The sequence below is a fragment of the Ursus arctos genome, unplaced genomic scaffold (genome assembly GCF_023065955.2).
Source record: "Ursus arctos isolate Adak ecotype North America unplaced genomic scaffold, UrsArc2.0 scaffold_3, whole genome shotgun sequence".
Lineage (NCBI taxonomy): Eukaryota > Metazoa > Chordata > Mammalia > Carnivora > Ursidae > Ursus > Ursus arctos.
The window spans coordinates 62476302-62493540 of record NW_026622985.1 but is presented as its reverse complement, the minus strand read 5'-3'; the positions used below and the strand labels follow the sequence as shown (position 1 = coordinate 62493540).

The following is a 17239-nucleotide window of genomic DNA, read 5'->3' as shown; positions in this document are numbered from 1 at the left end:
TGGAGGGTGATGTCACTTTGCCCACCCAGTTTCCGCTAAGCACTCCCTGCTGAGCCTCTCCTCGAAGTACATCTAAGTACCACATTCTGTTGAAATGCCCCAGAAATGGATCCTTCATCCACCAACTGCTTCGACAAGGACCCTAAGGACACATAATAAGCTGAGCACTGGGCTGGAGGTAAAAAGATGAATGCGATACCATCCGTTCAGTCCCCTCCAGAAGCCCCACAGCCCAGGGGCCCAGCAGCCACACGGCGCGTTTCCATAGTGTTTTGTAAACAACCGATTCCTTAAGTCCTTTGCAAGCATTTATTTGGGTAAGAGATCATAAAATATATTTTTATAATACACATAACAAAACACATTTGAATGGATACAAAATTAAAGGACAGGAGGTGACAGAATTTAGTGTTTATAAATGAGATCGTCAATAACTTTAACAATTCAGAGAAGAAATTCAAGGTGTATTTAAAAGTTGTGACCATGCTTTATAATACTTTATAATAAAAAATAAAGGATTAGGCTTTCAAAGGTAATGCATGACTTAAGTTTTTCAAAAGATTTCATAATGTGCTTCTAGACGCTGTCATATATGGACAAGAAAAAAAAAAGACAAGAACTTTGGCAAGCAAAGTATTAGTCTGTAGCAGCTTGGTAGAATTTACTTTTATACAAAGACTCTTCAATTTACATTGATTCTTGTTACAGGAGCAGAAAGAACTGATATGCCAAGTGGAGTCTTAGCTTTATAGCAAAAATAATTATTTTTAAAAGCCTGTACTCTATGAAAATGTGCACCACACAGCATCTATAGAAACTGGGTACATGTAAACCATGAGATTATTAACTCTTCTAAAGAAAACTAGCCCCAAATCTCACATGATAGCCCACGGCCACATCTCTCGTTTGAAGGCAGCCTCAAGCTTTCAACTCACGTACACTGGCTATTTAAAAACTTCTTACCTCCATTACTAAAAATGTTTCTGTCAAGTCCCTTGGAAGTCTTTTCAGTAGTCTACTAACAAGATATAGCATGATAAATAAACGATCACAAACTTTAGAAAGAAGTACTGAGGATAGAGAAAGGATGACCAAGTTGGAGGTTTTTGTCTCCAAACCCTGGAAGACCTTTCTACTTCGAGACCCACAGCTCCAAGAAGATGACTCCAAATTCCTTACATTTAGAAAAATACTTTGTCATGAATAACTGAATAATTAGACTTCTAGGAAAATGAGGCTTTTAAATTAAGATTTAGCAAAATGGACTGTAATGAATTTTCCTCCAATCATTTATGAATGACAGAAGAGAAATCAATCGAACTTTTACATACAAAAGATATAAATACTGCATAATATGTAGTGAATATTGGCACATACCCATTTGTATTTAAAGCATAAAATGCAATCAGCAAATCTGATGCTCTTAAGATACATTTATGACACAGCTCAAAAAACCTCTACATGGCCTGGAAACGTCCCACAGTTTAAGGCTTCCCAATAGGTTTGTAGCAAGCATCAGGTTGCCAGAGGCGAATATCAACAAGAATTTGATTGAGTTTTTGCATCCAGAGATCCCGCTCTTCCTTGGTATCTGCAGACAGCCAGTTCCTACAGGAACAAACACACAAAAAGTCAGGATCCTTCCCCCATTCTATACCGCCCTGTTCTCTTGCTGGCCAGGGGGGAGGGAGTCTAAATAAACCAGTAAAATGAGTTACTCTTTACCAATTTTTAACAGATGCTGATCAAAAGCCCTATAGTGAGGTACTTCTTCAATTGCGATAAAGGAAAATAATCCCCATAGGTTGGTTAACGGAATCAAAATTCAGTGATCCCATTTGGTTCATGAGGGAGTCTCCACACTAAAGAGGGTAACTATCTTGTACAGGTGGTCTGGCCTGGGTAATCTGGTGGTGCCGGACACCCACTGAGTGTGGGCCACTTCCCAGCGAGAGCTAGCGCAGCACAGGTCTTTGGGGGCTTCCCAAATCCCTCAGATCCGGGCTCCCTGAGAGCTAGAATCACCAGCTCGGGGACCTTCCCCTGGCTCTACATGTAATGCTATTTTGCACCGTCTCCCGTTATTTTGTGTCAGTACTGTGTTAGTAGAACATGATATCTACAACAAGTGATGTGAAGATCCTAAAACTTTGTCTGTCCTAACCTCTCCACCCAAATCGGGAATCACTTCTTTGCACCCATATTTAGCCACAAGTTGAATCACTAACTAGTTGATAGGGCAGGTTAAGGGTGAGGAAGAGAATTCCCTAACTCACAAGCCAGATCATTCTTCTAGAGAACAGCAGTTGTCAGAAGGTTTGTGTAGTGTACTCATTCTGCGTCTTTTAACTTCCCCCCCATTGGTACTAGAAATGGGATAGCAGTGATCTGATCATCTCTTAGTCAATGGAGAGAACGCAACACGTACAATAATAATAGTGACCATTTGCTGGGCTCATGCCATGCGCTCGAGACTGTGCTCAACGTGTTTACTCATCAGTCTCTGTTGTCAGTCTATGGAAACCTATGTTTACATCCCGACTCAGCGTCTTTCTTACCAAATGTGACCATGGCACGTTACTTTACTTTGCTGGCCCTCACTCCCAACCGTTTATTCTCTTACTCTCCAACCAGAAATTTGCAAAGTAGCCTGAGATTGTGTATTGTAAGTCACCTGATTTCATTGAGGGCATTTTGGGATGGAAAGGAAGGGACATGTGGAGTCCCTTTAAATAATACTTGCCTTCTCAATTATACACAAAATCTTCAAACTTAACCCAAAGTACATTAGCTAACTGCCTTGAAAATGGCTACACTGTGAGTATATTGGAAAACAGGGTTAGCTAAGATACAGCTTGAATGTTAGACTTTTTTTTTAACTATATTAATTTAGATATTAGATTGTTCCCTTAGTGATTGTGTGGGTTTTCTTTCCTAATTAAGATTGTACTCATTTCAAAGACAAGGACCATCTCAGATATTTCTTAAAGTGGTAAGAACATGGTGGGCAATCAATTACTTACAGACAGAAGTGTTTATATTTATAGCCTAATACGTACTTGGTGACACAGAGTGTGTCCCTGCATTGGCTGACAAGAGTCTCTCGGTCATCTTCTCTCTGTGGTCGGACAGTAATTAATTCAAACGTATTGCGTCTTGCACAAAATTCTCTGTTGGCCGGTTCTATTTGATGGCTTGTACAATTGGCCAGATTTATCCTTCCTATGGGGTTCTTTAAAAACAAATTAAAAGCAAATTAATAGAAAATAAACAAGACCATTTACATCAATAAGCATTAAGCAGGATTTAAGTTGGTACAAACTTAAAATTAAAAAGCCATTAATTTAAAAGTTAAAATGTAATTGTAATAGGTTTAGAGAAACATACTTATTACATTATTGTTTCTTGCTTGGAAAACAGAAACCAAAAGTATCAACTGGAGCTTTTAGCCAACTTAAAAAATAAACTCTTTGTTATGGAATACTTCAAAGAGATGCGAAATCAAAAGCGCAGTATAGTAAACATCCACATAACCCATCAACCAGCTTCAACAATTAGAAATACACATTACTTTGTAATTCTGTTTATTTCTATTTCTCAGTTTGGGGATAATAAATAATCATACTTGAGCAATAATAGTGAAACTTTTAAAAATGAGATACAATTTATCACATAAAATCCTATTATCAAATTTTAGAAACAAAATCAAAATCACTATATTCCTGTGATGGCTTTCCATTACTGTTTTATCCCATATTTACGTAAGTCAACTATTAATAAAGTCAAAAGTGAATTCATATTTCTGGCTAAAAATGTTATTAAAACATAGTATGAAACATTCTAGGAGAAAAGAAAGACAAATACATGCCTTAAGGTATTTTAAGAGTGGTCAAATCACAGGGAATGGAAAAGACATGAAAATTTTACACAAATACACACATAGGTCTTGCAACAAGAACATTTTTAATGGCTTAGTAAACATACTCAAAGGGGAATCTGGGTGGGTGTGGAGACCAGCGGGAAGCTCTGCATGAAACACTACATGAAAGTCAGGGCTTTCAGCACTGACCAGGGCTATTAATAGTACCTTTCGTTTCTCATCATCTGGATAAGTCCAGTAAGAAATACAGTTTCCAGAAAGAACACACCATCTTCGATGCCAGGCACCAAAACCACTAACATCTTCAAATATGGTCTGAAAAGTCAATGAAACGTTAACTTTAGAAATTTGAGGATCGATTAAATGATCTGTACGTTAAACTTTAATATGTTGCCATACTTCATAGCTCAAAATCCACTTACACGATTTTCACCATCTTTTACTCTAGTAATGAAAATCACTGATTGCTAACATCCAGAAATTGACCCTGAATTTCAATATCATCTATAAGCATATAGCACTTAAGAACTTCCAGATATTCATCCCAAATAAATACCTCTATCTAATTTAGACCTTTTTATTTTTTTATTATAATATTTTTTAATTATATTATGTTTTTAAAGCAGACCTTTTTAAAGCATCATGTCCCAAACCAAATGCCCCTTAAACAAGAGAAAAGTGCTTTAAGTGTTGTAGGGTAGAATAATGAGAATATCATACCTTATATGTGGACAAAACCAATAATAACTTATTTCAACTTATTTTATACAAAAGACTGGCATTTAACTTCTATTCAGAACAGAACAGGATTAGAAAAGAGTCAACTCATGATTCTATCTTTGCCTTGACTGATGGCTGTGATAAACATCAGAGCTCCTGGCCCCTGTTGAGCCGGCAAGCACACCTGAGTAGAATCTCCCTGCAGTCAGGCCGCTCGCGCCTTAGACACACAAGGTACGTTCTAAAGAGAGGTGACGCAGTCATGGAGGTTAAGGTCAGGACTCTGGGAAATATAACTAACAACATGGGGCTTTTTTCCCACAGTACTTCTATTTAAACAGTGTAAGTCGAAGCTGCTCCCCCCACCTCACTATTTTTTACTTGCAGTCCTAATGATCCTTAATCACATAAAAGTCTGTACTTTGCATTTAAAAAGAAAAAAGAATTCCTTTCGGAAATACTATTTTAAAGAACAGAGCAAGGTAAAATGTAACAATGCTAGAGATCAGAGGTTGGCAAACTTTTTCTGCAAAGTACCAGAGAGTAAAGATGGTAGGCTTTGTGGGCCAACGGGTCTGCCACAACTATGCAATTCTGGTAGGGTAATGCAAAAGCACTCATAGATAGTGTGTTAACAAACGAGCCCACGTTCCAATAAAACTTTATAAAAACGAGCAGCGAGCCACACATTGCTGACCCTAGCTCATACAGATAATCCGAAAGCATCTTCGTGTCTGATTTCAGAATGCATTACGGCTTTTCCACATTCACATGGATCAGCTAAGCCTTACACCAACCTTAGGATAGCAGACATGCACTTTTCTCGATTCACTAATTTGTGTGAGAATTTACCAAAAGTTGGTTTGAGATAGAGGAGTACAAGCTCTGGCCATGGAGGAAAGTTACTTTGTATGAAGAGATGTTTCCATGAGAGAATGAAATCTGAAATTTATTAGCTTAGTTAATTAACCCAAATTAATTAGCTTACTCTAACCATATATCCTCTTACCCCTCCTTTCTATCTTCCTCCCCGGTTTATCCTCTTTCCTCCCCAAGGCATGCTTTCTCTAGGCCACACTGGCCCACAACCACCCAGGAGATAAAAGACAGGAATGTTGCTATTTCAATCTCAAGCACAAATTAGTATAAATGGCTCACCAGCTCCCTCTTATGTTTATGCTCACCCTTTACGTCATAAAGCTAACAGACAAGGAAAAGTTTGATGGGTAAGAATAACGCATTATTATTATACACAACTGTAAGCAGAGAAGAATACACAGAGGACAACATTTTCATTTTGATAGCTGAGGAAAGTTCGGGCCAAGGAACTAAATGACAACACATAATCACAAAGCAGAACTGGAACCTTCTAGCTAATCCTGAACTTCCCTCACTTGTTGCTCCTCAGTCAAGGCAGAGATAGACCAGCACCACCTTAGAATCACTTAGCAAGTTTCTCTGGTTGGTAGTCCCCTTCCTTCTGGCTGTCCCTGGCATATCAGGAAGGAAAACGGAACCAAGCAACTTTAGTTTCAATTACTATCTCTACTTTATAGAGGGTAGAAGTAATTAAAAGGCAGTTTGGCAGGGGATAGAATTTATTTGGGGGAGTTCTGAGTAGTTTCATACCACATTTTTTAAGTGTGGATGTGATAAGAATGGGCTATAGGGCCCAAGACAGCAAACCTAGTTAAACTAACACTAGCCTAGTTAAGAGCGGCACTCAAAAGTTCAGCCAGACATTATATGCAAATGAACTAGTGGCCATAACAGAGTCTGTCAGTTGCTAAAGGTATCTATAGTAAAATTCTGAAATATTTACGTTAAAAGAAAAAGTCAGGAGGTAAACACTGCCTTCACATCAGAAATTGATAAAAACACTTGAAGAACATCGAGTGCCATCTACTGGACGTACATGTGAAAAAAACCAAGGCAGTCTGGTTGATGGTTGCGTTGGCCACGGAGCTCCTTTCTGGCCCCTTTGACAGCCATTGCAAACTGATTTTGTGACGTCCTTTGTATCATTCAAATTCTTGCTTCACAAACAAAACCAAAGCAATCAGATTTTCTCTGCTTTGTGCACCATACCCACAATCTTCTATGTATTCGACACACATACATTTCTCCTCGGATAATGGAAAAAGTATACTGTTGACCCTTGAAACAGCCCAGAGGTTAGGGGTGCTGAAAATCCACATATAACTTTTGACTCCCCCCAAACCCACCAGAACTGAACTAATAGCCTAGTGTTGATCAGAAGCCATATGGTAACATACGCAATTAACACATATTTTGCATGTTACACATATTTAGACTGTATTCTTACAATAAAGTGAGTCGGAGAAAAGCAAATGTTAAGAAAATCATAAGAGAAGATACATTCACTGTACTGCATGTATTTATTGAAACAAATCCACGTATAAATGGACCCACATAAGTGTTGTGCAAGGGTCAACTGTACGTCTGAATAAGATCAATCCCGTGAACGGAGGCTTGGGTCTTATTTCTTCTCACTCTCATGACCTCGTCCCACATGTTAGTCCTTAACCCTAGTGCAGTTTCCCCAGTGCATCTTTAACGTCTCTGCCCTATTAGAAGCCACCCATTTGAATTTAAAGATTCTCAGGTCTCTCTGATCTTATTAAAATGTCAACCACATCCTCCTTCCACCCTACCTAGCTCTGCAGGTACCATGGTCTTATCTCTTTCTCCTTTGCAGCCAAACTTGGTTTCCAAGAGCTGCTAGTACTCACATTCCTTACCTCCCTCCCTGTCCATAACCACCTGCAATCCAGCTTTGTTCTCTGCCTTATAAATGACTCCCACGGTCTCTGATAACAGGTCCTGATCTAACTTGACCACTCCCTCTTTCAGATTTTCTCTTTCTTGGCAACCATGACACACTGCGCTCCCTGGTAGGCTCCTTTGAGAGCTTCTCTTTCTAGGTCTGTGGTTTAAAAGTTAGTGTTCCTCCTGGTTCTGCTTTGCTCAATGCTCCCTGCCCTTCAATTACTATCTCTATGATGCCGATTTCCAAACCTTCATCTCAACCAAAACGTCAATCTTGAGCTTCAAACTCAGATCTTTGGAGTCATCTAAAATTCACACCACTTAAAACTGAACTCATCCAAACTTCTCACCTTGGGGATAAAGGAACTGGCATGAGGGAACTTTCTGGGGCAATGTTGTAGATCTTAATAGAAATTTGGGTTATACAGATGTATGCATGTGTCAAAACATAGGGATGTACATTTGAGATTTGGAGGAACACGCTAATGTCTCCAGTATACTTTAAAATTCTTCCCCCAAAATATGGTATTTTCAGTAATGGCCAGAGGAGTAGCTAAAAGGATGGCTAGGTAGTAGATACATGATAAAGCAAGGATAGTAAAACATGTTAAACCCACATGTTAAATGTTAAATCTAGATGGTGGGTATATGGGTGTTGGTTGTAAAATTCTACCAACATTGCTGTATATCTGCAATTTTCCACATTAAAACTGGGGGGGGGGGGGGGCAAAAAACACTTTCTATCCAAACAGGCACACTTGCTCCTCCCCCAAGATCTCTTATCTCGGTGGCATTACTGCCACCCAACAAGTTGTGCAAGGCAGGGATCTAGGTGACATCCTTACTTCTGCTTTTCCACTCCCTCTGCCGCCCAGTCAAATCACTGTGCCTGCCCTCCCTCCTGCTTCATCTCTCCAGGACAGTCCCCATCACCTCTAGTGGAGTGACTGTCTCACTAGTCTTCAAGGCCACCAGTCTCCAACCTCCCCTCCACATGGCAGGCAGAATGACTTTTCTAAACCCCAAATATGATGTTATTCCTCTGCTTAAAATCCTACAAGCGTCCGTCCCTGGCTTCAAGATACAGTCCAAATTCTTGCAAAGGCCCTTTAATCCCCAGCCCCATCTCCCCTAACCACACTGTCCTCCACAATTGCTCTCCTCCCTGCTCCTCCTCCCCACACACACCCATACCCTAAGCACCTGCTGAACTACCTGCCTCTGTCTATACCATCCTTATCTTTGGTGGGGGTGAAAGAGGGGAGGGCCCTCCGGGCCACCGTACATGCTCTTCCCTTTGCCTGGAGCACTTCTTCCCTCTCTTTCTCCCTGGCTAACTTACTCAGCAGTTTACAAGCTACTCTTCCAGTGGCTTTTTTTAAGGCCTTATACCCATTTTGCAGACCTGATGTCCCACCAGCTACCCCCAGGCACTCTTCGCTCCCACCTATCACACCACAGCATTGCACTTGCCAGTTTACTTGTATTTCTCCCTACTAAACTAAAGTTTCTGAGGGCAAGGATTATTTTTTGTTAGATTCCAGTACTGGCACAGTGACTGGCATAGAGTGGAGAGGCAACAAATCTTTACTGAACCAATGTATCACGTAATCACGTAGGTTGTCATTCCTACACGAAACCAAGTTTATACTTCACAACATGGAAAAAGGAAAATATAGATTAAGTGATGTTACTTACTAGAAAACCCCTTTCTTCAACACTTGAATTCACTTGACATTTTATTTTTAAATAAATATGACCTTCCAAAGGAGATAAAAAGGGCACCTGCAAAGACAGAGCGTAAGTTATTTGCAAAACAGTTTCAAAGCATGATTTTTTTCTTGATAAAACATGTATAAATCATGAATAAAGGAGATTATGCCTTGAAAGCACAGTATTTTCTAAAGCTGGAATGTAAAACAGGTGGCCCCAAAGGCCACTGGTTCCTTAGCAACGAATGCTATTGAAGAATAAATTCATTCAAGGTAGAGTCTGATAAAAACAGAACCCTAAGTCCCAAGTTAATGTGATAAAGAAAATACAGATTTAAGAAGAGATTACATGTGCTTATCCATTTTCCATCAACAGAATATACTCCACTGGTAAATTAATACACTAATACTCAGCAATAAAGAACAGCTGCAGAAATGGAAAAGCTGATCTCCAAATTCATATGGAATTGCAAAAGGTCCCCAGTATTTATATGCAAAACAGACGTGAACAAAATTGGAGGAATCATACTTCCCAACTCCAAAACTTAATCCAAAGCTACAGTCATCAAAACACGGTGGTAAGAGCATAAGGAAGATCTATAGACCAAAGGAACAGAACTGAGAGCCCAGAAATAAACCCATACAGCTATTTTCAACAGGGGTGCCGAGGCCATTCAGTGAGGAAAGAGCACGCTTGTACTCAAATGACGCTAGGGACCCTGGATACCTACACGCAAGAGCGAAGTTGGTTCCCTATCTCATATCATACACGAAACCGAACTTAAAATGGATCGATGACCTAAAACCATGAAATTCTTAGAAGAAAACTAGGAGTAAATCATGATCATGGATTCAGCGAGTGTCTCGGATAGGACGCCGAGGCATGAGCAACAACACGAACAACAAAACAGATAAATTAGACCTTACCACAATGGAATGCCTTTCAGTGAGGTTTCTCAAAAAATTAAAAATTGAACTACTACAGAATCAAACAATCTTACTTCGAGGTATTTATCCAAAAGAATTAAAACCAGATTCTCAGGGACTACGCGCACACCGGTGTTCACGGCATCCTTCCCAACAGCAAGTGGGGCAAACCGCCTACATGTCCCTCAACAGATGAATGGACACAGACAATACGGTACCGAATCCCTTCTCCCCACTTCTGAGTATGAGGACTACTCTAGGCCCCCCAGATCTTGTTCTTCTCAAAGCGGGAGGTCTGTCTGCCAGGCCCTGAAACTCCCCCGTGTACGGTCTCTTTTGTGCCCGAAGCCAGAGCCCACACTTTGCACAGCAGATTCCTGAGAACAATTTCGTGTCTTTTTCGTGTTTGTTCTCATAGCCTACTGCCAACTTCTATCCAGGCATTCAACAAATGTTTGCTAAAAGGATACGGTTTGGCCAAATAAATACCTAGTTTTTCTACTAAAAAAAAAAATACAGAAAGAAAATGTGGTACACAGGTAACCCCTGGATTTTCAAAAGCCTGCCCCCTTCACTTTTACAACAGACTTACGTTAGTGCCTGTTTTTGCTAAATGAAAGAAATCTGAAGTGGATTTTCACTTTTACGAAAAAAGCCAAAAAGCAAAAACAGCATTTAGCATGGTTTTGCAGCTAGCTGTCGTGGAGGCAATGTGCACCCCACACAGCCAGAGTGGCACCCAGCTCTTTCCCTGGGGACCACACGCAGCATCTCAGCATCAAGCCGCCAGAGCTCTGAACTGTGTCTGTGAGCCTCTGGGCTTTATCTCGATTTATTTTGTGCATCTTTTAGCAAAATGTGTCCTAAGGTCCCAGAAAAGCCTAAGAGAAGTTACTTTTGAGTGGAAAAAACTTCTTTTGGGTGTAAAGCTAGTTTCCAACAACTCAGTCCTCCAACACAATAAAGATAAGTTAAAGGGGGAAATCTTGGCCAGCAAGTGTAGATTTCAAGAGACTAATTCCATGAGACAAACATCTAACTTTCCGAATTTAAAAGGCCTCCATAATGTACAATCAAAACATCATGTGCCTCATTATCCCTCTTGTTATAAATTCCCTCGCTCTTTTCCATATTGTCAGTTTTAAGTTCCTAAGGCTCTCAATGCTAATTAATAGAATTCCACGTTAAACCCAGAGAATGCTGCTGGTAAAAAGAATCTCATAAACACTAGAAGAAAATGTTCACTCTTACTCTACAGCTGTGAAAAGCTGACAGTATTCTTGGTCAGAAGCTTGTCCTGATGAGGTAAATTGAGAATATTCACAAAAGGGTCAATATCACTACCCCTGCTGAGTGTAGAAACAGTGTGAAAATGTATGATCCTATTCTGTTTTCTGTTTAACAAAAGGGTCTTTGAAGATATTCACACTTCTAAGATTATTGTCAAGAGCTATAAAATCTAACTTATAACCAGGGTGGCTGTAATTTTTCGTACAGAGGAATATTTCTGAGAGAGGGGGTACTGTTAATAATTACACTGAGCCAATGGGCGTATTAAATACCTATGAGGTTTCTTTAAGTCAAAAGATGGGCTGTGAGATGTCCTTCTCCCTTTATCCATGAAAGGGTAATAAAATCTACGGCTATTTTGGACTCTCTGTTCAAAGAAAGGATTTGAGAGCCTGTGACTCATTGAGATTCATAATTTAAATTGCAGGATGCCAGATTTAACCTCAAATGGGAAAGCAATTGCTATCAGTGGTATCCTAAATCCACAGAGCAAACAGTCTGGGTAAACTTCAATAGAAATTCCATTCTGAAGGTGATCTCAGAGATAACCTTTGTGACTGTTGTATTGTTGGTCACAGCACCAATAAAATAAGCAAACACTCCCTTCTATCACTGGTATCTGGGAGGACATGGGTGACTTGTCTATTTTCTCCAAGTCAATTAAGTAGGGTTATACAGAAGGTCTTCCATTTTTCTCACCAACTTAACATCTAACTTAACTATTTTAAATATTCTCCTACATCAACTATAAACTATTAGAATAAATATTTGCTTCTTCCTGCCACTCAAAAAAGCACATTTGGGACAAATTTTATATCTGATATACTGTATTTGATTCAGAAAGAGACTTTAGAGTATTAGACACAACCGATTAAATTGAGTGATTTGATTTTGTACTGAATCATGTGGTTGGCTATTTAAGTTTTAATTTCAAAGAAATTAAGAGAATGGAAATACCAGATTTTTATTAATTTGTGTGATATTTTGAATTAAAATGGCACCCAATTTTAAGACCAGTCTATATTTAACATACATCATTAAAATCTCTTTGATTTTAAAGACTAAAATAATCTCTTACACATGTAGAAGTTGGCATTTTGTAAATTTCTATATACCCACAGAATGCTTGCAATTGATCTTTGCAAGGATATTAAAAATCCTAAAAAAAAAAAAACCCTTCTAAAACATGATTATAGTTAGTATAATTTTAGTGTTAAATGCATTTTAATTTCAAAATCACTACACAAAGCATCATCTACATAGCAATATATCTATTAGCCAGCTGAAACCAGTTTTATCTGAAACATCACCAGTAGCTCTTTCAATATAGGGGAGGTCAACAATATTGAAGACATTTTAGTTTTAGACAATTGAACACACTGAATACATTTTAGTGTTAGTTATTAATTTGGTATTTTAGTACCCGGAAAATCAAAGTCCAAGTGACTATAGAATCTTAAGGAATTGTAATGTGAAAAAAGAATATAGAAGAAAAGCCCAAGTACCAAACATGCATGAAAAAAAGGAAGAGGACTATCAAAAAAAAGCTTTAAAGAACTATAAGAGTAAAGGAAAAGATGCCCATCTGCAAGATTCTAAAGAAAGAATAATGTACATCATGTCTTTAATTATTTAAAATAACCAAGAACACATGAGAGTGGTTAGTGAAACGAATACATATGACCCAAAACGTCAGGATTGATTATTTAAGCTCATTAGTTTCAAGCAAAGAAAATATGGCAACCTTTTCCTGGAACATATAGCCCAGTAGCTCTCGCTCTTTTACATCATAATTTATCTAAAACAAACAAAATAAAGGACAAAAAGAAAAAAAAGACCCAAGATCACTCAATTTGTTAAACTAGCCGAATTACTAAATAAAAAGTTATATACATTCTTTTAAATTAGCATGTTAAAACACATTTATGCATTAACAATAATCAAAATTTCAAAGGTTGGGGCGCCTGGGTGGCACAGCGGTTAAAGCGTCTGCCTTCGGCTCAGGGCGTGATCCCGGCGTTCCGGGTTCGAGCCCCACGTCAGGCTCCTCCTCTATGAGCCTGCTTCTTCCTCTCCCACTCCCCCTGCTTGTGTTCCCTCTCTCGCTGGCTGTCTCTATCTCTGTCGAATAAATAAATAAAAAATCTTTAAAAAAAAAAAAAAAAAAATTTCAAAGGTTGTTTTTTGTCTATCAACTAAAAGGAAAATGTTTCATAGAAGTTTAAAGGTAGATTGTTTTAATCCAACCTAATATTCTCTACTGGGAAAACAAGATCCCAGAGTAATGAAGTGACCTTGCTCAATGTTAAAAAGGAAATTACGAGCAAGGCCAATACTAGAAACCAGGCCTCCTAATTTTTATACTTCCTCACCTCCATATTCTGACTAGGAAAAACTCTTAAAATGTTTAAAAATATCCCTGTATTACACCACAGGAGTCAGCCCAAGGACCAAAGTTTGCCACTAGTTCTCTCACTCTTTAAATGGTCTTGTCTATTAAAAGTTAAGTCATACCACATTATGGTGAAAAAGCACTCAATAGTGAGAGAACACAGATGTGAACTTTGAAGCTTTTAATTTGGGGAGGAAAGTATGGGAAAGAAATCCCTTCGATTCATGAGTACTTTCCTAAGAAAGTAACCTATCCTTCCCTATCTTGTCAAAACTAAATCTCTACTATAGTATTCATTTCAAAATATCAGTTCAAATGGAAAAGTTACCATGTTTAAAACTGTAAGCTTAACATCTACATGCAAGAAGTAATAATACTCCTGTAGTCAGAAGTAACATTTAAAATAAATCAGCATACACTACTTTGAAGATTTAACTATTAAGAGACAAGAGAGAAATATTTCCAACATCAAAAATGTAGGGACACCCATGCCTAGTTAAAATGTACAATTCTAAGAGCATACATTTTCAACCGAAGATTTCAAATACTTGAAAGTGCTGGGGCATTTCCATTGACCCAATTTTTCTAAAAGTAAATAAATACATAAATTGGGAGTACCTTGTCCAGAGCAAATTTAGTGTTTCCTACTGAAGCTAATGACAGCGTGTAAGATCCAACCAGGGCAAAGTTGCTGGTGCGCACAGCATTGAGACCGCCCGGACTGGCCATGACTGTAGAGAAAGGAAATGAAGTTTAGGTCCGAGTGACTTCTGTGAGTGTAAATAACAATTCTTCACCACAGCCCAAAAGAAAGAAATTAAGTTGTCACAGAGAAACTGCCTCATTTTCCTCCATCTCTAAAGAATGAAAGAAAACTGCTGAGAACTTTATATTTAATTTAGCTGAGGTAGCATCGACATTCCTTATCACTCCTTTGGGATGATGTATTTTTAAGACACAGAACTTAAGAATGTATACATAAAGCAGCTTTCCTAAAAGAGATGTGAAAAGGCTTCACTGCTCTAGTCTAGGATGACATGAATAGCAGCAAAGACTGTCTCTGCAAAGCTCTTCTTAGTTACCTTCTTGTGCCAAGAAGAGACCAGAAGCCACAGGAGGCGAGTGGAAGGAGCGCCATTCTAATCCCCTTTGGAAAACTCAGGCTGAAAGCCACTCTAGAGAATGCCTTTCCTGGCTTCCTGGCACCCAGGTTCCAGAGAACTAGAAGGATGCTTCTCTGACGTGATACAATGCCAGTCATGATCAGTAAAGTTAAGAGAAGTCAAGTCCATCCACAGTGTGGAAAGCACAAAACAAATCTACAGAACCGACAGAGCTGGGGTGAAGAGTGAAGCCACTGGCTGCAGCGGTGGCCGGGTGACTGGGTATCACACAGGTACTGCCTGCTAGAGCCGGAATGACGTGATGCCTGCCGGCCTGTGACGACATCTGACAGCATGCCATTCTGGCCAGTAATCTTATATGTTACTAAAAACCACACAGAAAATATTACTCAAAGGAGACGAAGGTGAACACTCATCAAGATGCCTGTTTGCATAGAGCACGTGTGCTGTTGCTTAGCTCATTTCCTTATTCTGTTGTTTGAAATAGTTCATGATCCACTCACCTGAAGAATGAAGGCTGCTTTTCTTTAAAAAAAAAAAAAAAAGCATAAGTTATTTTCTTTATTTGATACAAAGATTTAAATATTAAACATTAAACTCTTTAACACTGCAAAGGCTACATTTCAGAAAACAGTATTTTCCCCTACTTAAATATCAGAGATTTCCTCCCCAGTAGTATATTTTAAAGATTTCTACAGTGCTAAGGGTTTAGAAATGGCTAACCAATTTACAATCCTGTGTGTAAGATGCACATTTCTCAAGGGAGCTAAATTTTTCAAGAATTTACTTACAGTGGTTATAGATGTAAGAAGTCGCTTTGGGGTAATCGCCTAGAAGAAAAGATAACAGTGTCTTTCCTGCTAAACACTATGATTCAGAGCTTAAAACTAACCAACCTTGAGATGCTCCCACATAGAAAATAATCCTGAAATATGAATACGTTATACTTGAGTCCTCTATTAAGGCTTTCCCCATACTGTCATTCCAATTTTTATTAGAACTAAGATAAAATTCTGCTAGATGATGACTTAGGAAAAGCACATTTCCTGGGAAATGTGGAAAGCTGGAAGTCAACCTGCAGATGCTACTGCTTTCGTGTGCAGGTCAGTCCTAAGTCCTGCTTCACCGAGGACGTGGCAGGCAAGAGTGCGGGAGGAAGGCTTGGGAGACGTTTTAGCAGGTTATACAAGCTGGTTGTCAAATGAATGTAGAAGCAATTAAAACTGATAAAGCTATGGTTTCTGATCATGGTACTTTTACTGGGCTTTTCATTCTCACCTTGGACTTATATGCCTTTTTCTTCTTATCAGGGCCTGAGAGATCTTTCTTTTGTACCTACACACAAACCCAAAGCATAATTAGGTATTAAGAGCTAATATTTCTAAGAAAAACATAATATTGGTTATTTCAGAAAGCTTCACTGCTTACCAAGCTGTAAACTTCAATATTTATTTCAAAGTCATTAGACACATCTTGCCTGGAAAAATAAATCATTAAATAAAACAGTAAGGAAAACAGACTTAATGCCATTAAAAATGATGCCGCTGATAGTGTTGCATTATTCTGGGAGGAAAGGAATTCACAGTGTTTTTAACTACAGGCAGTTATTATAAACCATTAAAGAATATAAAAATTGATATGAACAGTCTATTTTTCCTCTAACACAAGTCAAATATTTTCTTCAGTATTTTACAACAAGATCTTTTTTTTCTAACTGGATTTTGACTCTGTGTTTTCACAATAAATTTGTGACACTAAATACATCTTTTCAGGGAGTTGGAATATTAAGTACATTTAAGATGTAAAACATATAAGAAATTAAGGTCCAGATTTTATATATATATAATATATATTTACATAACATATCTGGGCCTTAAACATTTTTATGTTACGTATGTAATATATATTTATATTTTATATATATATCAAAACATTAAATACCTATAATCACATGGAAGAAATGTGCTATTCAATGAAAGAAATATCAGAAACATGTAAAAGATTTAAATCAACAAATTGAAATGGAGTTATTTGTCCATATAAGAATGTAGATACTGCATTTCAAAGACTATACATTCTATCTGTATTCTCTATTAAAAGAAAAATGTGTTTAAACTGTCAAGAGCCTAATTTACTTACAGAGTAAACGTAGTAGTGAATGTCAGAGCATCACCATTAAGAGAATTTGAAGTACATGCTAATGGTGTGGCTACCATATTTTCAGCTCCTGCTTTTAGTATAATTAAGAAATAGTAATTTGCTGCATCTGCAAAAAGTAATCACATTACATAATAAGCACAAGCAAAATCAGATTTGGCTAATCAGCATTCTGGAAGACCAAAGGAAAAAGTAATACTGTGACTAATTAAAGTAATTTATCTAAAAATTACTAAAATCAACTTTC

At 38.2% G+C, this 17239-nt stretch overlaps 1 protein-coding gene across 2 annotated transcripts in view; it reads right to left on the bottom strand.

Moving 5' to 3' along the window:
• Window positions 1-298: 298 nt before the first annotated feature.
• ANLN (anillin, actin binding protein) overlaps window positions 299-17239 on the bottom strand; it is a 48855-nt gene continuing 31914 nt past the window's right edge. For both annotated transcript variants that reach the window (XM_057304364.1, XM_026509284.4), the window contains exons 15-24: window positions 16975-17101; window positions 16264-16312; window positions 16114-16170; window positions 15627-15665; window positions 15339-15360; window positions 14330-14442; window positions 9089-9175; window positions 4088-4195; window positions 3060-3232; window positions 299-1608 (exon numbers count right to left, since the gene is read on the bottom strand). In XM_057304364.1, coding sequence (XP_057160347.1) covers window positions 1485-1608; window positions 3060-3232; window positions 4088-4195; window positions 9089-9175; window positions 14330-14442; window positions 15339-15360; window positions 15627-15665; window positions 16114-16170; window positions 16264-16312; window positions 16975-17101 — 899 coding nt within the window. In that variant the 3' untranslated portion in view covers window positions 299-1484. The remainder of the gene's footprint in view (window positions 1609-3059; window positions 3233-4087; window positions 4196-9088; window positions 9176-14329; window positions 14443-15338; window positions 15361-15626; window positions 15666-16113; window positions 16171-16263; window positions 16313-16974; window positions 17102-17239) is intronic.